This window comes from Oculina patagonica, chromosome 4 (assembly GCF_052425735.1).
Source record: "Oculina patagonica isolate OP01 chromosome 4, crgOcupat, whole genome shotgun sequence".
Taxonomy (NCBI): domain Eukaryota; kingdom Metazoa; phylum Cnidaria; class Anthozoa; order Scleractinia; family Oculinidae; genus Oculina; species Oculina patagonica.
Genome location: NC_135761.1, coordinates 46,396,983 through 46,420,129, shown reverse-complemented (window position 1 = coordinate 46,420,129; position 23,147 = coordinate 46,396,983). Strand labels below are relative to the sequence as shown.

General features: G+C 39.3%; 2 protein-coding genes across 2 annotated transcripts; one reads left to right on the top strand and one right to left on the bottom strand.

Moving 5' to 3' along the window:
* Positions 1–2,001: 2,001 nt before the first annotated feature.
* Positions 2,002–7,351, top strand: LOC144650334 (carbohydrate sulfotransferase 4-like). The gene is made up of 2 exons (XM_078509991.1): positions 2,002–2,093; positions 4,949–7,351. The coding sequence occupies exon 2, from the start codon at positions 5,092–5,094 to the stop codon at positions 6,340–6,342; it is 1,251 nt and encodes a 416-aa protein (XP_078366117.1). The 5' UTR covers positions 2,002–2,093; positions 4,949–5,091; the 3' UTR covers positions 6,343–7,351.
* A 4,389-nt stretch (positions 7,352–11,740) lies between these two features.
* Positions 11,741–22,673, bottom strand: LOC144652572 (ethanolamine-phosphate phospho-lyase-like). Its single transcript, XM_078512628.1, has 11 exons — positions 22,380–22,673; positions 20,963–21,081; positions 20,556–20,715; positions 20,051–20,125; positions 17,719–17,932; positions 16,847–16,929; positions 16,372–16,466; positions 15,321–15,445; positions 14,469–14,623; positions 13,152–13,241; positions 11,741–12,361 (listed from the first exon to the last, which is right to left on the bottom strand). Exons 1-11 carry the CDS (start codon positions 22,538–22,540, stop codon positions 12,214–12,216), a joined length of 1,425 nt encoding a protein of 474 aa, XP_078368754.1. The 5' UTR covers positions 22,541–22,673; the 3' UTR covers positions 11,741–12,213.
* Between the last annotated feature and the right edge of the window lie 474 nt (positions 22,674–23,147).

Genomic DNA, 23,147 nt, shown 5'->3' with positions numbered 1-23,147 from the left:
ACGTTTTCAAGTTTGACAGTGTTAACTGAAAAAAAAACCATTTTATGGTTTATTCGCATCTTATGAATAAATTAGTGTGTTCCTTATGTTGTTTAAAGGTTATTCTGTTGATCAGTGAGTGAACCCTCATAAGTCTAGCAAAGTTTGCACAAAAACTTAGAAGACTTCTCGTGAAACTGTCCCTATAATTTACACAAAGTATACAATACAACTTCAATATCGAATAATCTCACTGCTAATTATTTTCTCGATTCACTTTTGAACTTCAGTCTGGTCTTCCTTATTTTATAAGTCCGTTTAGTTCGTGGATAACTAGCTAGGATACCAAATTGTATCGCAAATTCGCTTTCCTGAAATGATGTGTTCTCCAGTGTACCAGCCGAACAAGGCCTGCACGTTTTACTTACCTTATTCTTACTAATTTTCGCGATTTTCGCGATTTCAAAATAATCGCGAAATTTAGTACGCGCGAAAAAAACATTGCGCGAAATTTAAACACGCGAAAATTAATACCATACTATATATCAAAACAGTAAAAATTTTAAATGTTTGGAACTGCAACTATCTACCTTTAAAAATATCTTTCCGTCTTGTTTTTGACTAGCACCCTTCCTCTGGTTACTGTTTCGAGCTTGTAAATGTGGTTCAAAACCTCTTTAGTACAGTCACTAAAGAGTTTCCATTTGCAGGCTCCTTGTAGTTACATTGAGCCAGACCTTTGTGTATTTCCAGTGGGTCCTTAGAATTTGACGACTGAACATAAAACACTGACAAAATCGCGAAATTTAAAACACTTTTTCTGTAATTTTTCTTGAAATCGCGAAAATTAATACTCGCGAAATTCGCCGCTCGAGTTTTCGCGAAAATTAGTTAGAATAAGGTACATTTAGATACATGTACAGTAGAATCCCGACTTCTTGAACCCTCAATTTCTCGAACCTCCCGATAACTCGAACCTACCGTGGTTTACCTTCCCTAAGTTCAACGCTACAATTTTACCCCCAATTTCTCAAACCAATTTTTGTTTCCCCTGGAGGTTCAAGAAATCTGGGCGTCAAAATTACTGCCTGTACCCTCTCCAGTGAGAAACATGCCAACAGAATTAAAAGATGTTTCAAATTCTGAGTCCCATTTAAGTCTTTCAACGGGTAAAGCGCTAAAGTAATTTTGCGGTTTCAAATCAGTGGGTGACGGCTAGTAGACTCCCAGTGAGTTTCGTGATTAGAACCTCGGCGAGGGACGTTGAAGCGTGAAACTTACTAATAGATAACAAAGAAATTTTTATAACTTGACTAGGCTGCTTTTGCGCCTTTGTTGAGATGTGACGTCACCATTGCGTGCTAAATTGGCCAAGCGTGGTCAACAGCTCCCGCGCGCCCAAAACAAAAAATTATCTGAATAGAAAAGAATTGCTATTCAGTGGGCAAACGTATGAATAAGTAATGAAAACTGGCATACGGTGGATTCGAATATACATTCTCTTCTTTTGAAAGACAAATCTACCTCTCATACTGTGTGAAAACTGTTGAAGCTATTTAGCATATTAAATTGCTGTGACTCAGTTTTTGGTAATACCTTTTAACCGGTGCACTTTTCAGAACACATAGCAGTTTCAAGGTGCCATTGAAATTTTGGGTTTGTTTCAAGTTTTAGAAATTAAAAATTATTGGAGCATTTAATTAATAACTATCAATTGTTCGCAGTCACTCGCGTGATCCCATCCAAGCCTACTTACTGAATAAAAGGAATGCTAAAGCGTAAAAGCGTAAAAGAAAAAATATATTCATACTTGTCCGGACCAGTTGGTTTACATGGTTTAGTCAGGGCTCAACTAGTGGAAAAACTTGAAATGATTCTCCTAGCCCCTTAAGTGAGAAGTTTATCATCTTTGATAAAAATTGGAACGCATTTCCTTTGTTTAATTTGAGCGGACACCTTTGGCCAAAAAAACAAAACAAAATAAATCCGTGACTCCGAGAGCCGGTGTCAGAAAGTTCGAGACTCTTCGCAAAGGCTTCCAAGGTTTCGAGATCCGATCAAAAGTTTCGGAGACGCACAATTTTTCAGGTCAACCCTATTGTACGACTTTGCAGGTAAGAGATTCAGGTTGCAAGCTTAAAGTTCCATAAACGCTCATGCTACTGTTATTATAATAATTTTGCATCAAGACTCCATCTTCTTGGTGATGTATTGTATTTACTAGAAAACAAACTGTTGCGTAGTAGGATATAACTAACTTTTTGTGTATTCCTAAGCTGGTATAGTTTAATTTACACAGTGGAATTCCGATTTTTTGCGAACCACAAATGGAAAGGAAAGTTGGTTCGAGAAATCTCGGAGTTAAATTGCGGCTGAAATTGCAGTATTTGACTGAGTTGAAGCGAATCCAAAGGTAACGACTTTTTGTTATAGTTATCGGGAGGGTTGAGAAACATCGAAGGGACGATAAATCGAAATTCCACTGTAGAATTAAGTTCACCGTTTATCAGGTTATATTAATTTTTTTGGTCGATTCAACCCGTGTATTTAGTTCGGCTCATGAAAAGTGCGATGTTTAACCCAGGCCTTGGACACGACATTATATATACGGCCTGATGTCCCCCATACTTTTTACGTGACGTGTGATTAAGCTATTTATTTTGTCGTGAAACGTGATTCGAGCTTTAATTTTTTCGTGATTCGTGATTGCCAATTTAAAGATCTTTTCACGTGCGCGTGAACGCAATTTTTAACTTAACGAGTTGAATTAGACGTGACTTGGAATCATCTTGTTTTGCATGACTTCATTTCTGATTCTTTCAGTCAGTCCTAATAAGTGCAATTAAAACTATTTTATGCGATGTGGTCGGGTTTGAACAGATGAAACTTTTGTCAGCTATTTTGTCGCGTGTGTGATCTTGACAGACACGATATGCGGCTTTACACCTTCCGAGCTTTACAGTCTAAACAGGGAACGCCATGATTTTTGCGTGACGTGAAAACATTTTTGTAGTTATTCGTAATGCGTGAAAAGGCCAAATATTTTTACGGGTATAAGGGTATATAGGGGACCCTCATGTGACGCACGAATAAGATGTCGAGGTTGCCAATTCTCATGGTTTGCACTCCAAAGACCGAAAAAATGACGCCATAAAATGTCCAAAACTTTCCATTGACCCACGAGCCGCTACGTGGTTCCACTTGAATTTGAATATTTTATGACGTGATCTACTTACTTATTACTTACTGACTGACTGAATGGCTGGCTGACTCTCTGACAGACTGACTGACTGACTGACTGACTGACTGACTGATTGAATTTCTGGCTGACTGACTGACTGACGGACGGACTGACTGACTGAATGGCTGGCTGACTGACTGAAAAACTGACTGACTGACTGACTGACTGACTGACCGACTGACTGACTGACCGACTGACTGACTAACTGACTGACTGAATGGCTGGCTGACTGTCTGTCTAACTGACTGACTGACTGAATGACTGAATGACTGGCTGACTGTCTGACTGACTGACTGACTAACGGACTGACTGACTGACTGAATGGCTGGCTGACTGACTGACTGAATGGCTGACAGACTGACTGACTGACTGACTGATTGAATTTCTGGCTGACTGACTGACTGACTGACTGACTGACTGACTGAATGGCTGGCTGACTGACTGAAAAACTGACTGACTGACTGACTGACCGACTGACTGACTAACTGACTGACTGAATGGCTGGCTGACTGTCTGTCTAACTGACTGACTGACTGACTGAATGACTGAATGGCTGGCTGACTGTCTGACTGTCTGACTGACTGACCGACTGACTAACTAACTGATTGACTGACTGACTGACTGACTGAATGGCTGGCTGACTGTCTGTCTAACTGACTGACTGACTGAATGACTGAATGGCTGGCTGACTGTCTGACTGACTCACTGACGGACTGACAAACTGAATGACTGAATGACTGACTGAATGAATGAATGACTGACTGATTGACTGACTGACTGACTGACTGACTGAATGACTGACCGACTTACTGACTGACAAACTGACTGACTGACTGACTGACTTACTGAATGACTGACTGACTGACTGACTGACTGACTGACTGACTGACTGACTGGCTGGCTGACTGACTGACTGACTGACTTACTGAATGACTGACTGACTGACTGACTGACTGACTTACTGACTGACTGACTGGCTGGCTGACTGACTGACTGACTGACTGACTGACTGACTGACTGACTGACTAATAATAATAATAATAATAGTATATCTTTATTGCGCCTTACTCTCCAAAGGGAGGTATTGGTCTGTTTACAACAAAGGTTTTAACATTTACTAATACATTTAAGAAATAACAAAAATTTGATTCTTATACAATTCATAATGTCAATATATGTAAAAAATAAATAAATTATAATGTTCATTGTGCTTGTAAGTTAAGAAGCTCTTTCCTTTTTTGAAACATTGAATGTATATATTTACCTACTATTTTTGATGTATGGTTATTGTCAGCTCTAAGTAGGTACTTAATCCTCTCGTTCCCACTTAAATATATGTACCTTACATCAACCTTTGAAATGTGAGAACATAATTCATGTCTTACGGTTGTAAATCCCTGGCAACACATCAAAAAATGTTTTTCGTCTTCTACGCAATTTTGTTTACATACCAAGCATGTTCTTTGCTCTACTGGGATTGATGCTCCTTTATTTTCATATTTTCCAGTCTGTATTCGTAATGTATGACATCCTAATCTAAGCTTTGTCAGGCTTATTCTGTGCGCTGGGTTTTTAACTGTTGTTAGGTAATTCTCAAATTCATAGCTCTTTTTAACTTCCTTGTGTGTAAATTTTTCTCTTGAAGTTGACGATGAACTACTGACTGACCGACTGACTAACTGGCTGACTGACTCACTAATACTAACTTGCAATTTCTTTCCCTTACAGCCTATTTATTCCTGAACGCCTCATTCAGTAGAGGTTACAAAACAGTGGAAGATTCGTGCTTTTTCAAATTGACTGCTGCATCACAAAATTCAACGATTTTACCCCGCTTGCGAGTGGTGTAATTAAGTCCCTTAGAGAAAAATATGACTTTTGTAACAAGACGTATCAGAAAGATCACAAGGCTATTGAAATCCAAAAGGCTTCGGAAATGTGTGGCTATATTATCGTTAGTAGGAGTCTATTTTGTTGGCTTTTCAACTCAGACTTTCAAATACTCTGAAATACAGCAACCTTTACCGGCGGAGCATAATTTTTCCAATTTCGAAGCATTGCTTGGCGATAAAGAAAGAACAGCGCGGAAAAACCTCATCATCGTATCTCACGGTCGCTCGGGATCTACGTTGACAGGCGATATATTCAATCACCACCCCTCAGTGTTTTACATGTACGAGCCATTACAGACCGCCAAACGAGTTCAGAATAAGCTGAAGATTAACGACACGGGATACAGCAGCCTCGCTAAAGAGTTCCTGACCGGCGTATTTCGCTGCAAGTTCGATCAACCGGATATCTTGAAAGACATCGAGAGGTATTACCGAAAACCCGATCACCCACGAATAAGCCACGCTATCGGCTCGCCGCCATTGTGTCCTTATAACATGACAGACCCACGATGGAACCCGAGACAATGCAAGCCCATGACTAGCGAAGCACTCGGAAGTGCTTGCAAGAAGAATTACGATTTAACTGTCTTGAAAATTCTCATGTGGCGCATTCCTGAGAAGAGCATCAAAACCATTTTCACTGCTTGCAGCAGCCCGGATACCGATTGCAAGATTATCTTCCTCGTGAGGGAACCTCGTGCCATGATTCCGTCGTCTCGTAATGTCGGCTTTTTCGGAGAGGAGGGAAACAAGGACGCTCTTTTGGGTACGCGACTGTACAGCTACCAACACTGCAAGGAAACGGAAGAAAACTTAGAGTTTGTCAGAAATTTACCGGATTCACTTCGGGACCGGATCAAACTTCTACGATACGAGGACCTGGCGATGAAACCGCTTAAAGCGCTAGCAGACATTTACAGGTTTGCTGGGTTGCCTGTGCTGAAGAGCGTGCGCACATGGCTGAACAAAACCACGCACCTAAGCAGAAGAGCGTGCAACCGGTTAGACGGGGGTCAAATAACGTGCACCAAGGACAATGGGTGGGACGGGGCAAATCGCTGGAGATGGAAAGTACATCCACACGAAATTGATATTATTGAACATTACTGCCGACCCGTGATGAATCTGATGGGATACAGGCCTGTGGACATGTCGCACGACTTACTATCAAACAAAAAAATTCCGCTTTTCAGCGATGACTATGAAGCAAAGCGTTGGTTTCTACACTGACCGACATTCAGGATAAGCTAGATGGGTTATTCTATTACAAATGACAAATTGCAATTCAAATAATAGTGTTGTACATCTAAGTTTTTAACTCTTTTTATGGCTGTTTAGTGTATATTTTATGGCTGTTTAGTGTATATATTATCGACTTAAATAGATTTTTCACATTTTGTAAAGCGCCTTAGAACTTTAGGTAAGGCGCTATATTAATTAATTTAGTAATTAATTAATTTACCGCGCATTTTCACATCACGTCGTGTAATGACCACGATTCATCGTGTGGGGTTACCAAGCTGAAAAAATGAAAAAACGATCATTTTCATCATTTTAAAAACAGCCTGAAGAAGATCAGTAAAACTGGTCGAAACGTCGTTTTATAAAGTTTCTTAATCTCGGAAAATCCCGAAAACAATTCAAAAAATTTTAGTTTTTAAAATGAGAGGTGAAAGTTTCAGAAATTATTATTTGGTAACGTAAGAAACATACACGTGCATGCTCACAGTAGGCCAGTGAGAAAAATACTGGAGCCTAGTCTTCCGAAGGTGGCACCGGACGTTCAAACTTGAGTTTTTGCTCAGCAGTAAAGCAATCTCTTTGCTGCTCTAATTATGTGCCTTGCCGAATTTTTTATCACCTTGTATCCAAGTGCTGCAGAATAATTGTCGATTGTTAAATAGTTTTTGTTTATTATGTGGCAAGATATTCTAAAGGCTCGATGTTCAGCTGTTTTGGAAGTCCGGTGTCACCCTCCTCCCAACGATTTGGTGTGGGGCTAGGAACGCGGGCTCACAAAACGGCTGGAAATCGAGCCTTGCTAAGCTGGAGCGTGTGTAGATATAACGCGCACCCCCCCAAAAAAAGATGATTGGTTAATAGTCGGGACCAGATTCTGGTTGCAGAACGCGCAGAAAGACACTATCTCTCTGGCACCTCTGTTTTCCTTCGCTCGCAGTCAACACTACCTTTATGCTATCCAGAGCTAGAGATATTGTTATAACCTGTTATCTATTGTTTTGAGAACCAATGAAGTAACTCGGTCTGGCCCCCCAGTTGTTCAAAGGGTGGATAACGCTATCCACCGGATAAATCACTATCCAGTGGATTACGAAGTAGTTTTGTATGACAGATATCCACTGGATATCGATTTATCCGATGGATAGCGTTATCCACTCGTTGGACAGGCCCTGGGTGGTAGTGGGGGAAAACGCGGACAACAGTGCATGCGCTAAAGAGAGCCAGATAATTAACTTCTTTTCAACTCTTATTATCTCTGGAGCGTACCGGGGGATATCGTCCCAGTTCTTCCTTTAGATAGCGCTAACCTAGCCTACGTGGCCGGCGTTCAAAGGGGAAGGAGAACTTCCCTTCTCCTTTCCCTTTGAACGCCGGCCGCGCAGGCTAGTAATAACCTAGCGGAGCGAGTTTTGTACAGAAAAACCGCGGCGATGCTCTTTCAGCATGGTTTTTTTTTTTTTATTAATTTTTTTTTTTTATTGCAATTACAAAAAAGAACATTAATTACACAGCATGGTAATCAGCATGGTACTCGCGCTTAGTCAATCGAGAATTAAGAACAGTCGGGGGAACAAGCGCCGGTTAATGGCGATATCACACTTCTTTGAAAAGTGACCGAGCCCGCGGCTTTCGTCCCAGAAGTTGCTAAGCAACATGACGTATTTGTACGCGCGACTGCCTTCGACGTCCTACTGACCGCTCGCGCTAGTTTTAAATTGGACGAAATAATTCTGAAGTTCTTCGAGTGCTTCCATGAAGATTTGCCAAAACCAGCACTCATTCCCCCGAATGAAAAAGTAAAATGTAACGCCTTTTGTTTTTGCTAAGAACATACCATTCACGAATTTCGCGCCCTTACACGCAAAAAAGACTTGGATAAATACTGCTTGTAAATTGGCGTGTTCTGTCTGCCGGTAATTCTCTTATAATAGCACGTTTCCTGCCCAATATTTTGATCAAGCAACAAAATTCTGTTAAGGTGATTCCCTAGTATTGCATTGCGCATCCCTACTGCGAAGAATATTACGCGTAATTAGCGCGCGCACATAAACAAAATGGCGGGTTTTTGTGTTTTGCTGCAGCCGCAATGGCTGCAAGCAAAACACATTGAGAGCTGAAGTTTGTGCCGTAAGGACCGTAAGGACCGTAAGGTGTAAGGTGTAAGTGCCGTAACAGAGGAGAAATCTGAACTACCGATGTCAATCAAATCCATGAACAAACAAAATCGAAACCAATGAACCGTAGCGCTGATCGCATTCGAAGTTACGGGCCAAAGTATTCGAACGTAAACCACGTTGGACACGCTGGAAAACAGAAAACCGATTTAAAAGTATATCGCATTGGGAAAGAAAACAAACTGTGGCGCGACCACTCCAGTTTTATGAGAAATTATTCTGCAGTTTTCATCATTTACGAAAAGAGCGAAGATTTGGAACCTCGCCGAAGGTCATAAATATTTTCTCCAAAGGACCGGTTAGTGCACAGTTTGTAAACTTTCGCTTTGAAAATAAACTTACCCTCACCTTGTCTACACTGTCTACAGCATACTAGTACTGTATTAACTCTGAACTTCATATTTTAAAATAAAATGTATGAACGTGTAACTTGTCACGCAAAGACAGCTGGTAGGCTGCACCGCTAATTGTAGCTGTATTCGAGCTATATAAAAGACAGCTAGAAACGAATTAATACTAGTAACATCACAATGGGAAAGAAACTTATTCAGTGGTGCACACCGTCGAAAACAAAGAAATATTAAAGGAAGTTCTCATTCACCAGATTCACTGCATCAGATGCAACATTCGTCAGTTCGTGTTTAAATGCGTGGCGACCAGTTTGTTTACTAGTTATTAAAAAATAATACGGTCTTCATTTAATAAACAGTTCATCCTTAAATTTCAGCTTTTCTACGACTGACAGGTAGGTACTATAGTATAAGCCCCGCTAAAATAGCTGGAAAGGGAAAGTTTTTTGAAAAATGAATTTTTGACTGCCAGACGCGCTGGCGCCACATGTTTATTTTGTGAAGATTAATTAAACGCCGTGAAAAATAGAATTTGATGTCCAGCGAGCCACTGCATCTTCGGCTACGCAGTCCTCAGTGAATCCTCCAACTTCACAAATTTCTAAAACTTTAAGAAAACGAACTTTCGCAGAATCAAAAATTGGTCCTTATCGATCTTCCGATCTTGTTGTGAAGACACTGAAATTCGACGAGTGTTCATGCGTGAAGGGATGACTGACGAATGATAATAATTATTTGTAAACTTTCGCTTTCAAAATGAACTTTGCGTTACGTTCAACGCCGTCTTTCTGTTGTTGTACGCCGGTGCGCGTGCGATTATTTATAATTTCTGAATTTTGATCAGTAAAATTATCAGGATTGAATTAACACAAAGTGACTACAATATAGTGCAATTATTAACCTGCACACAAGTGACAGACAATAAAAGACGTTGGATTTCAATCTCGACTCACTTGTCTTTCATCAACATGTTCCCTAAGACTTTGCTCTAGCAGCAAAACACATGGACCCATTGGGGCCCTATTTTTTTTTAATGCGGCTTGGCTCGCGAGAGAGAGAAATAATCGTTTTCTCGTAAACGAGTTCGGTGACCTGTCATTTTTTTCTCTTAGTTCGAAAGTAGTGATCAAATCCTCTCTATAGAATGAATGAAGATCAATTTCTATGGCAGAATAATACATTATCACCGAAAACGTGTACTTTGCCAGTACTCGCAAAGGAAATATAAGGAATTATATGATAAATACAAGGTCTTCCTGCTCCTAAACGAGTACGGTGACCCCCTTTTTTATTTCAAAATTTAACTTCTCTTAAGGTAAATAACCAACTGGCAAAGTTTAATTGGAAATCTATGAGCAGTTCTATTTCTAGGGAATTACCTTTTAAGGTAAAAGTACAACTTTGCCATGTGACCTGCCTCGTGCGATGCGCGTGGAGTTATGGGCCTGTTGCGCTTGGATCTATCATGCCCCGCGCTCCCTGTTTCCCGCTTTTCACCCGCGAAATGAAACGCCGCTTCGTTCCCAGGTGCCCTTGTATTTCGTCGATGAAACGCTCGGGGATTGATGGTTCCGTGCGCAACAGACCCATAACTCCATTCGTATTGTCGCGAGCGTTTTTAAGCTTCTTTTGGACAATTTTTCACGAAACAAACGTAATAAAGTTGATAGCTCAATGGAGCTGGGCGCATGGGTTTTGAAACGCTTGAGGCAGGACCCCCCCCCCCCCCTCCCCCTTAAAAAAGATAACGGTGAGAAGAACGAAAGATTGAAACAGATAAGATGTTCTTAAAATATATTATTACGATTTATTAAAGAAATAGCATTATACCTGGATGCCAGCATCTTTATATATTAGCTTATATTTAACAATTTTACTACGAGCTCGAGGTTTCTATAGGCTGTTAGCATGATTCAGTGCCTGTTCTATTCAACATGTAATATCAATTTAACTAATTTATCGAATGTTTAGTTTAGACCCATGAAAAACATTAGCTTGAAACATAAAAAGGAAGATAATTTATAACCTTATTTTACGGATAGAAAATCAAGCTACGGCCAAAAATATCGACCTTTTGAAGACTCGCGGAAACAACTTGAAAAGTTAAGCCTTAATTTTTCAAGTTGCAATCCATTTCCATCCGAGCCATCCGCAGCCAAAACCGCTCGTTAACAGTCTCAGTGCTCTAATATAGCAATTTTTAATAAAAATGGACTATTGTTTTTAGGTTTCATGCGACACAAATATAAATTTTGGCTGTTCAAAAATCAAGTTTATCGATGGTCAGCCCCGGGGGGGGGGACTCCCATATGAAACGGACGGGGATGCTCGTCGGAAATTTTGAAAAGAACCCCTAAAAGAGACCAATCTGGGTGTGGCTCAAGCCTTTCTTGACCCCTAAAAGATACAAAAAAACTAAGAATAAGGTTTATATTTGTATATTTCTTCGTGTGTAACCCTAAACGAGACCATTATGGCTAAAAATATAGGCGTTTTGGGCGTTTTTTCCCGGAACACCCTAAGCGAGACCAAAAGTCCGAAATTTACACCCCTAAGCGAGACGACGAGCATCCCCGTCACTTTCATATGCGAGTCCCCCCCTCGGGTGGTCAGCCACTGAGTAATGCTAATGACACATGCTTCAGACAAATGAGCTATGAAGGCATCAAACCTGAGGAGTTCTACACACCAGTATAAAATGATACTAACTACCATTATCTTGGTAGATTTTGTTTAAAATCCATCACGTTCCACCGATTCTAATTGCTGAAATTTAAAATCTAATCCACATTTAAGCACTATAAGTTAAAAAACAAGAAAATTTAGGCCTCAAAGGACTATTCTACCAAAAATACTTCATAATAAAAAAAAACCAGTCACAATTGTAAATTATGAGTATTTACAATATTGAAAAAAAATTCAAAAATCACGCATCGGATAAATACCTACATTTTTGTAGCAATTTGTTGGACGGAAGAATGAAAGTTAAATTCTATGAAGATGTCATAAAACCATAGCCATGTGTAAGTGTTTCAGATTAAATAGCTCATGCACTGAAGTGCAAGAATTTCTTTAAAACTGACTAAAAATCGATATAAAATACATTTAAAAAGGTTTGTAAATCTTATTCGACCCATCATTTAAATTAAGCTGTTGTATTTAAAAAGTCCTATACACAAATAAAAATTTACCAATTAATTTCCCACTGTTCGTTTACAAGTCACATTCCACGTGGAAAGATTCAATCTGTTATTAACTGAATTTTCATGAGCCTATTGAGTGGCCATTCTCTGGTTTATTGTTATGCTGAGTTTTGTTACTGGCATTTTCCTTCACTAGCATTCCTCAACACTTGTGAGTGCCTTGTCCAACACTGAGCACAGTAGATCAGCGTCCCTCTTTTCAAAACACATTGGAGGCTTGATTTTTAGTACATTGTTGTCTGGTCCATCAGCAGATATCAGAACAAACTCCTCTTTTGCCCTGTAAGAACAAGATGAGTTGAATTTCTGTCAGTACGAAATGTCTAACTTCACTTTTCTGCATAAATAACAAACTGAAGCAGAAAAATGAAAAATGTCTCGAAACAAACACCTAATCTACTCAAAATTTAATAAATTGCATGATAACAACAAAATAAGTTTAACCCTATTAGGACATGAAGGGGTTAATAAAATTAAATTAGAAGAGCTAAGCTTAGTGACAACAACCTTTTTTCCAAAGAGCCGAATATTGTTGTCATATTGTGTGCGACATTTTCACGCAATGTGGCCACACGCTTTAGTCTGAGGTGTCAGCCGTCTGGTGGTCACCCTCTCCCCCCCCCCTCCCTTGCAACCTACGTACAAAGCATTCCTGTACAACCGAAGAACTTTTTCCGCATTCTGGCCATGCGAAAATTGGGGAAAAGTATACCACAATTGAATTCTACTCAATGCTGTGTGCAAAAATTACAGAGGTGGATACATTGTGGCCCCAGGTGTGGGGGGGGGGGGACTCTCATAAAAGGGATGCGGGGATGCTTGTCGGAAAATAAGAATTTAATCTCTTAAGGAGACTAATTTGGTTGTGGCTTTAGCTTTTTTCAACCCCTTCGTTCCACGTGAAACCCTAAGCAAAACATTGTTGGCTAAAAATATTTGGTGTTTTGTCCTGAGTGAACAACCTAAGGCCGAAATCAGTAATTTACACCCATAAGCGAGACGACAAGCATCCATGTCCATTTAGGTCCATATTGACTGCATGTCTGGGCCTTGTAAGTATTTCCACTTACTTGTACACAACTCTTCTTGCTTCTTCTGTAGCTGGTTCTTTTGTTGTTCGATCAGACACCAGTTCAATTCCAATGTACAGTCCCATACCCCTGGTAAAGAGAAAGAAAACAATGAACACAACTATAAAATGTACTGTAACAGAAAATGAGCCACACCAAGTATATTAATTTGCACAGCAACTCACAGTTTCCATTTACACGATTAATTATAACCTGGAAGTACAGCGTTAATTAGCATTTTGAGGAAAGAAGATAACTTTTTTTTAATTCATGGTTACCACACATAAAGAAAACAGAAATTACTTTACTGCTCACGAATTAGACAACAATTTTTACTGACATTAAGGTTAATCAAATGAAAGTAGCCAACTTTTGCTTTAAATCTACATTTATCTTTATGGACCATAATAAAACAGTCATGACAACAAGTCTTATTCTCAAAACTCATTTTTGTTACCGGTAATAATCAGCTCTAGTTATCACCACTTACAAAGTCTGGAGGTCGTTGCTTTCAAGCAAGTACAACACTTGGCAGTTGCACGGTTTCCAGTGGTGACTAAAAGTTAATGCTTGATCGCCCGAAGGGCGACTACGATTTGAGAAGTATGAAAAGAGTAAAAATAAAAAAATAAAAATTTCTTAGAGCACCTTTCTTTTCTTCCCTTTCTTTTAAAGTGCTAAGTTCAAAGCCGTTCGTGATCAAGTTTTTAGGTAGCTCTAATACCGTAGAATTCCGGTTATAAGCCCTGGGCTTATACAACTTCGTAAGGGGTTTTGGGTGGGCTTATAAGCGGAGGGGCTTATATCCGGGAGGGCTTATAAGCGGAATGAAAAAAACGTTTCGAAACGAGCCACGGGAGTGTTGATGGAAATACGTTTTTAAGTTAAAAACGCATAATAAAGCAACATTTAGCCCTGTTCAGTACTGTCATCTGGTAGAGGGGGGCTTATATCCGGGGGGGCTTATAATCGGATGTATTTTTTTGTTTCCAGGATGATGGGCCTATAACCGGGGGGCTTATAAGTGGGGGGGCTTATAACCGGAATTTTACGGTATGTAGACACCACTTTGCATTATTTTTCACCTGGATTTAGTTAGTTTAAGTTAAAAGCCATGCCAGGGCCTTAATTCAAGTTGAAGAAAAAATGGGTCAAAATTTTCTGTGTGTTAATTGGTAGAGAAAATTTGAGGGCCACTTTTTTTGGCCTCGGCCACTGAGAATTCAGGGATACTGTTACCGGTAACCAATTAACACTGAAATTATTTTTTAGCCCTGTACAAGAGCTTAATTCAACTGTATTTGAAAATATCCCTACCTGACTTCTCCAATAAGCCTGTGTTTGGTTTGTAGCTGTAGAAGCTTTTCCTTTAGGTAGTCGCCAAGTTCAAGAGCATGCTGTTGTAGATTTTCATTCTCAATAATATCGAGAACTGCATTCCCCACAGCGCAGGACACTGGGTTACCTCCATACTGCAAAAAAAAAAAAAATTATATGGCAGTTTGTTAACAGAAGAACTAAAAATTGAACATATTAACCATCAGTTTCACTTAATTTATGTTAAATCATTTTTTAATAAATCAAAGTAACTTTCTTTGAAATGTGAATGTGATAAATGAATTTTTGCTGAGAGCTCAAAATATATAACTTCATTAATGTTTACAAAAATTAATTATACCTTTATTTGAAATTTTGTTTACAATGATGAACAAAACTAAAAGGACTGTAAAGAAAATCAAAACAAAGGATGTTTGTAATGTTGAAAATATATATTCAAATTTACCTCATTTCTCAAATACATCAATACATCAGTTGTTTATTTAACCTTAAAATATCAGAACACCCATTTTTATTTTCATTTACAAAAATATGACAATTTGGTCTTCAACTGTTAATCTTCAAATTAAAGCAGTACAGGTATTGAAATAACTATGATAATATTGATAATATATATTCAACATAGAAAAAGAAAATTATTTTTTGGTCCTATTATCTTTCTTTACACATACATAGTCCATGTTTCTGTGCATTAATTATAAATTAAGTTTGATAAAAAATAGGATTAAATTAATGTGCTACAAATAAACATAAAATTAATGAGTGCAATGTCACTGGCTGCTCCAGAATAATGTTCATATCAACTGACCAATCAACTGAGAGTAAACCTACTGTATTGAAATATGACATGCCCGTGGCAGCGAACGATTCCGCCAGTTCAGGTGTCGTTACGACAACTGCCAAAGGGTGCCCATTTCCAATGGGCTTACCCAGCGTAACAATGTCAGGAACAACACCTAGGAAGACGCACAGTTATGATCTGGCATACTCTAGCATGCAGGTAGGTATTGGCTCAAACACAGCTTTAAAGTGAAGCCTTGAGCCAAGTGGCCCATACTGCCGGAGCTTATCCCGGTTTCTGTAGCATTTAGCTGCTAGGAATATTTCTACTCCCCCCTAAATGGGATGATAGTCCATCGCAGGGTACCCACCCCCCCTCCCCCCCCCCAGCATTATGCGCCAGTACCCATTTATACACCTGGGTGGAGAGAGGCACTATGAGAGTAAATTGTTTTGCCCAAGAACACAACACAAAGACCCCGGCCAGGCCTTGAACCCAGACCACTCGATCCGGAGTCCGGCGCAGTAACCATTAGGCCACCGCGCCTCCATGAAATACAGCTTTAAGGACTGATTAATGTTACCATGCTGACTTGCTTTACATTAAAGCCGCAAAGCAAAGGTTTTTGAAAACCAGTAGAGCCTACATATATGGCCCCACTTTTTATTGTATAAAGAGGTAAGAGGCACTACAATGTTTATCTTTTCCTGGAAAGGATTCTAGCAGGGTATGTTCAGCTTGACGCTTGAATAGAGTTCAAAAGGGCAAACGGTATTTTTGTTCTAGTGCCTGTCACTGAGGAACTAATTCAATGTCACAGGCAATTTCCTCACATCTACATAAAATAAACAATGACAAGAAACAATAAACATACCAACAAATTAAAATATGTAAAATATTTCTACATTAACATCTATCAGCCATACAACACAAAATGGCTTGATCCAAAATATTAACAAAACTTCATCTTTTTTGTCACCAAAGCCAGACTTTCACTGCCATGTTGCAAAGTTCTATCGGTTCATTTAGTACCATTTTAAACAATTAACTCTGTATAACACTCCTACAATCTTTGCACTTTTTTCAATTCCATCCACTTACCTTGAGATTCAAATGCCCAGAAGTGCTTTCCAGCTCGTCCAAATCCAACTTGCACCTCATCAGCAATACACACCCCTCCTGCCTCTCGCACATACCTATACAGTTGTCAATAAACAAAATTAGTAATTCAACACTGTACAAATAAATCCTTATCAATCCATTTAACATTTTTAACAGACAAAAAAATATGAAGCTTGGAATCGGTTTGCACACATCTTGTAGTCAGTGCACCCTCTTTTGAGGGTGGGAGGCAAAAATTCTTGAATCTAATACTTGAGTGTTGGATCAGTGTTCGAAAAGTAAAAACATGATGAAAACAGAATCTCAATAACTAAACCTCAAATCATATCATGCAGGATATGTCAAGATATGTCATCTGAACATTAATTTAGACAGTGACTTAGAGATCACTTACCCAGAGACTGTTTAAGGAAGCTATTAAATGGCATAATCAACTCATATATATTATGCTTACTTGTAGACTTGTTTCAAGTAATTAGGAGGGTAAACAATCTGGCCACCACAGCCCTGCATTGATTCACTGATGAAAGCTGCAATCTGCAACAATCAAAGTCAACATTTTTATGTGTCTAACTGTAAATATAAATTATTGCAGAGTAATGTTTGCAGTTTAGAATGGAACACTTAAAATTTCTGAATCATTCGCATGTTTCACTATAGATTTGATTGCCTATAATTATACAGTGATTGATTTGATTGCTTTGATTGATTGATTTGATTGCCTATAATTATACAGTCGAACTCCTATTACAGGCCACCCATCAAGCAGTAACCCCCTTTTTAGCACCAGTTATCAAAGTCCAGAAAATATTGCTAGTATTAATACTGTAAATAAAACCCTTATTTAGCAGCCACTTTCATTAAAGGGCTGTGGGCAGGCCACCATCCGCCTGTCCCAACAAGGATCTGCTTATTTCTAAATACCCCCTATTAAGCGACCAACCTCTATAAAGTGGCCACTTACCATTTCCCCAAGGGTGGCCAGTTAATGCCCCCCCCCCCCCCCCCCCACCCCTGGTTATAGGCCCAACTACCTGAAAACAAATAAAATCTCATTATCTCATTGTAAGCCCCCTTTCCCAGGACATAAGCCCCCCTATCCTGGATGACAGTACTGAACAGTGTTTTTAAATTAAAAAATTAAAGTTTTTCGATCAACACTCCCCTGGCTCGTTTAGAAACGTTTTTTTATTCCGCTTATAAGCCCTCCCAGATATAAGCCCCTCCGCTTATAAGCCCACCCAAATGCTTTACGAAGTTGTGTAAGCCCAGGGCTTATAACCTCTTATTTTATGGTATCTGCTACAGATCACTACCTACAGATACCTTTCTTCCATCTTTGTGCGCTTGGTCAATAAGTTTCTTAACTTCTAAGGCATATTTCTCTCCTAGTTCAGGTGTGGCGTCACCTTGGAATATGCCGCGGTAATGATCTGGAGTAGGGGCGACGTGAATATAATCCTTCTTTCCCTTTGCACCAAGGTATCTGTACTTGTAGGGACTGATGTCAATTAACGCTGTGGTGTGACCATGGTATGCTCTAACAGTGTCAAGGAATCAGACAATAAATGCACAAAATTATTATGTCTTTGTAATATTTTTCAGTGTATGGTATATTGTGTATCACTTTGTATGCTAACGTAACAAGCAAAAATACATTTACTGTAATAATTAATGAATGCACATTGGGTATGAGATGGCTATATAATCATCTCATATCCAACAAAGAACCATGAAATATTGTGGTTCCAGTATATTGAGAAATTTTTTTTAATTTTATGATGCAATAAAAGGGGACTGCTGGAAGCCCGAGGGAGGGGAGGCACTCCCATATATGAGCTATACAGGTACAGTGTATGTGCCGCTGTGAAGGGTATGGTTTTCAAGCAGTTTAGTCTGGGACAGGGTATAGAATTCAGTGAGTTTTGGTCTAGAATAGGGTATCATTTCCCCAAAAACTGATCAGTAGTATGAGGAATTAAGCCCAGAATAGGAATAGAAACTCGGAAGAGGAAGAGGCCTTCTTAAACGTAAAAAATCACTACGGTAAAGTTGTTGGTAGATGGTTTTCCACTAAAAACACAAATAGTGATGCAGTTCTGAAAACGTCAAGTCTGGGATAGGGTAGCGATTTTCGGTGTTTAGTCTAGTAAAGGGTTGCAAAATCAGCTAAACAGAGTCTACATGTAGAATAGGGTAAGGGTTTCAGAGTCCCAGCAGCACACCCCCACCAAATAAAATATAGAGATCCCCCCCCCCCCCCCCCAATTTTTAACAACCACGTTTGTTAGGACGTATACAAAACATGGACCCGGGTCCATGACCACCCCACCCGGTCCTGCCACCTTGTGGACCCGGTCCTCCACCCCGACACCCTAATTTTAAAAGAAACAAGTGTAGTGGGGACAGGGTAAGTGACGGCAGCTACTAAAAAAAAAACGGAACTAAAACCCTAAAAGAAAAAACACTAATTACGGGCTGCTAACCTGAGTGTTATTCAGGCTGTGCTTGAGGACGGTGCACCGGCCCGCTAGTGGATAACTTTTTATCTAGCTGGCGAAACATTTAACAAATTTTAAAAAAAAAAAACAAAAAAGAAAAACCTAACTCTGTCCTATTTTAAAACTAAACCTAATTAAAGTGCCTGGGTGGCGTCAAAACTCAAGGATTCCGCTGTGCGTATTTGTCGAGTTTCTTCTAAACTCTTCTGAGTGGTTTAGCAGAGAAGTCGCGGTATTACATGTAAAAGTTTAAGTTTTGAACAAAAAAACGCCGCCGTCTGTCAGATCGTGTTACAAGTTTACCAAGCGCGTGGGAACAGCAGCTTCTGTTGGTCAGTTTCTGACGTCGCCAAAGCAAGTCAAAAAATCGATTCTTTCTTTGCTTGAAGTGTCACGTTAGCGGCGATTCTGCATAAAACTTTTTAAAAGCTGAAGGAAAAGAAACAAGCTCAGAAAGAAAATTTAATTGTGGAAGAGATTGCGTGGAAATTGTTCAATACATGCGGGATTTCGCATGCTCTCGACCGTTCAATAGACGATCATGTACGCTTGTTAATTTTCTTTGTCGATGATCGCTCGGCTTATAGATGAATATTTTATTCAATTCACTTTTGAGTTTTGGTACCTGCCGTCAATTTATACCCTGTCCCCATTCTACACTTTGATTTTCTTTTAAAAATTAGGGTGGTCCACATGGGTGGTCCATGGACCGGGTCCACAAGGTGGTCCATGGACCGGGTCCACAGGGGTGGTCCATGGACCCGGGTCCATGTTTTGTATACGTCCCGTTTGTTAGCCATAGTATAATGGCTGTTATTAAAAACTAGCAATGGTACCGGTATATTGCAATTCCTGAGTTTTGATTGGTTAACAGGCAATGGTATATGAGCTCATATACCATTGACCACAAATATAGTAGCTGATACGCGTAAAAAAAAAACAGCTAGGGAGCTCAAATATTGCAATTCTTTGGGCGTTTTTAATAAAACAATAATTCCACTTGTGGTTGTTGGATATGAGATCATTATAGCCAACTCAGCACTAAGCGCGTCGTTGGCTATCTACCATCGTTGGCTATCTAGCCAATCAAACACTGGAAATACATAATCCATTGCTTCAACTTTTAATAATAAAAAACAAAAACAACTTCACCTTACCTGTCTACAATAATAATATCCTCTGCATTTGTGTGCTGTCTTGCTATTCTTAGAGCAAGATCATTTGCTTCTGATCTAAACAACGCAATCAATATTTAATATTTAATTGGATTAAATTTTATTTTGGCAACATAACAATTTTATAATTGATTTGTAATCATTTTTTAGCAGCAATATATAAAATAACAATTATCATCGCAGTAAATGCTCCTGACCATCACACAAGCCAGGACACTTGTCTTAAACAGATATTCCAACCCTACTGATTTAATGTGTTACCTTCCGCTAACCTCAAATTAATTCAAAATTATTTATTGGCGATCTGAGTAAAGAAAAGCTCATAGATGTCTGTGATAAGAATTAAGACCTTATGGAATGAGAGAACCTAAATTTGCAAAATTTTCCCTGGAGAGCAGGCTCCAGACCTCCTAGACTGAGGTGTTTAATTCCATGTGTAAAGTACCTCCTAGACTGAGGTGTTTAATTCCATGTGTAAAGTACTTACCCAGTGCAGGCAAAATGACATTGGCTCAACTGAGGAGGGAATGTAGAAGCCAGCCGCTGTGCATACTTCACAATGATGTCATACAGGAAACGGCTGTTGGTGTTCAGTGTCGCCATTTGTTCATGACACACTTTAACAATGTGAGGATGGCAATGGCCAACTATATATAGAGAAGAGACAAAATAATGTGGCCAATAATTTACACTAGATAGTTCTCTGACATAAATTTTAAATATGCTTATGTTGACAAAATATTTCTGTTATTATTTTTCATTGACATATTAATAAGTTGGTAATGATCGAACCATTTTTACTGGTGGGTTGTCTAAATATTAAGAGGTGCCATATTTTTTTCAAAATTAATAAAACATTTCCATGAGCTCAAAAAATACAAAATTGAAACATACCATGTGTGACATTGTTGACGCAATCCAGATATTGGTTATCCTGCTCATCGTACATGTACTGTCCCCTGGCATAAGCAATCTTGATTGGGTTATCTTTAAAATGGACCTCGCAGGCTTTCCTGTATGATACAAATACGTCACATAATTATGAATAATTATGAATGTTATTGATATTTACATTTTGAGGGGGGTGGAGAGAGGGAGAAAGATTTTGTCAAAACAAAAAACAAACTGGTTAAACTAAAATAAAAGCTACAAAAAAAAAAAGAAAGTTGGCACAGATGCGTATTGGAAATTTGGAAAGACTGCAGAATGCAGAACGCAGAATGATGGCCAGCAGTTTACTTGCGGTAAGCTCTCACTCTGGTCTGCTTGTGGTTAGCTTCACCCTGCAGGTTTGCTTGCAGTTAGCTTTCTCTCCGGTTTGCATGCACTTAGCTTTTATTTGTTGGTTAGGGCATTATACTATCACCATCTCATCATTCTGCATTCAGCAAAATACCCCTGCCCCCCCCCACCACCAAAAAAAATAAATTATATCATGCGGTCACATATATGGAGGTCTTGGGAGGATTTGTACCCAACTGTCCTCCTGGGAAATTGAAGTTAAGAACAGGGCCTGGGTTTTCACTCAGGTTATTGTGCTGTTAACCTCCTTGATTGGTTTATGATCACTGTAATTTAATTAATCTGTACTTTTTTCCCAGGCCTGCCCTTTGAATAAAAGGCCACAAGTTTTTTCCAAATTGAAGATAATGGTGGTCTGATCAATCAGTTCACTCACAAGCCAGCCACAAATATATTGTTCACGTGAAAACAAACGTGAAACTGGCATCGGAAGATCTTTATCCTCCAATCAAGCGATAGACAGACCGTGGCACGTTATGTAAATTAACTTTGGACTTTGACCGCACGGGCTTTATAAGCGTGGGTACCACTCACAGAGCTTTCTCTTTGATATGCAGAGCGGACAGTGCAACGTGCTAAAAGTCAGCAAGCATCTTGATCTACGCTGAGGAATTATGGGGGTCAAATCGAGGAGATTTTGGAGTTGTTAGCAATTAGACTTCTGGCTGAAAGCTCGAGTATATTAGAGCTAAAATCAATTACAGATGTAATATAGAGACTGTACTGGCGACAGAACACGATAAGGCGAATACCGAATACAAACTGCTTCGTTCTTCATAGCTAGCTTAGATTCAAGGTATACAATCCACTGAGTCTTTTTCTCTATTTACACATACGGAAGTCTTTCGTTTTGCGATTAGCTTTCATTTCATGTAAGCCCAAGATCTTGCTGAGAAAATTATCCCGGCGACGAAAACAAATTCGATCCAATTTACGTTCAAATAATGGCTTGAAATAAATCCATTCTAATTTCGTAAAACAAAATAAGACAAGGCCATCGTTAACTCACCCAATGTGCTTTGCTCGTAGTGCCATTATCTCTTTAGTAGAAAGCCCGCCTGATTTGGTTTCGTCTTCAAGTTCTCCGTTCAGACAATGATGGCCATTTTCGTGCTTCCCATTCACTTCGCTCGCAGGTACATCGAGCTTTGCTCTCTTCGCTAAACTCATGTTGTATAGGAATTGCTCAGAATACACCACACTAAAGGCTAAAGAACAAGCGTCAGCTCAACCGGAGGTCGAATTTCGACTTTTCCTTGCTTGTTCATAAAAATTTTCTACGAGTGTTGTCACGAGACTTAATTTACATGTAACCGGTCAGTCAAGTTTTTCGGTTTATTTGCGTCATTGTCACTGTCACTCGCTCTTCGCGCCAAATTCTTGTTTTGCTATAAATTCGCATAAGGTTTCTAATTTTAACGAAGAGAGTGAGTTAATTTCGTTGAAAGTGAAAAGCTTTAAAATCTGTTTTGTTTTCGAGCCAAACGTTGTATTGCTTGGTATTGCGTGACTTGACTACCCGCCAAACTTGTTTACAAGTAAAAACCGGAAGTGAATACATGATACATTTCATACACACACGATGTTATTTCTCTCATCTTCAAACAAATTCACGTGGAAATGAATGAATAATTTCCAGATAGACAAAAGAATAACTCTCTGGAGAGTATCACACGATCTCTGAATGGGCAATTTACGTACGTCTATTTCCTTGAACAGCTTCCAGAGCGATCGGCCACATTCGGCCTGTGTGCAGTTAAAAATTAAGACTCCTGAA

What these genes read in the sequence shown, in the direction of transcription:
- LOC144652572 (XM_078512628.1), bottom strand. Translation starts at nt 22,540, where the DNA reads ATGAGTTTAGCGAAGAGAGCAAAGCTCGATGTACCTGCGAGCGAAGTG. An exon ending in CTACGAGCAAAGCACATTGG is followed by an intron (nt 21,082 to 22,379) that starts GTGAGTTAACGA and finishes TGTATCATACAG; the next exon opens with GAAAGCCTGCGAGGTCCATT. An exon ending in TGTCATTTTGCCTGCACTGG is followed by an intron (nt 20,126 to 20,555) that starts GTAAGTACTTTA and finishes TGCGTTGTTTAG; the next exon opens with ATCAGAAGCAAATGATCTTG.
- LOC144650334 (XM_078509991.1), top strand. Translation starts at nt 5,092, where the DNA reads ATGACTTTTGTAACAAGACGTATCAGAAAGATCACAAGGCTATTGAAA.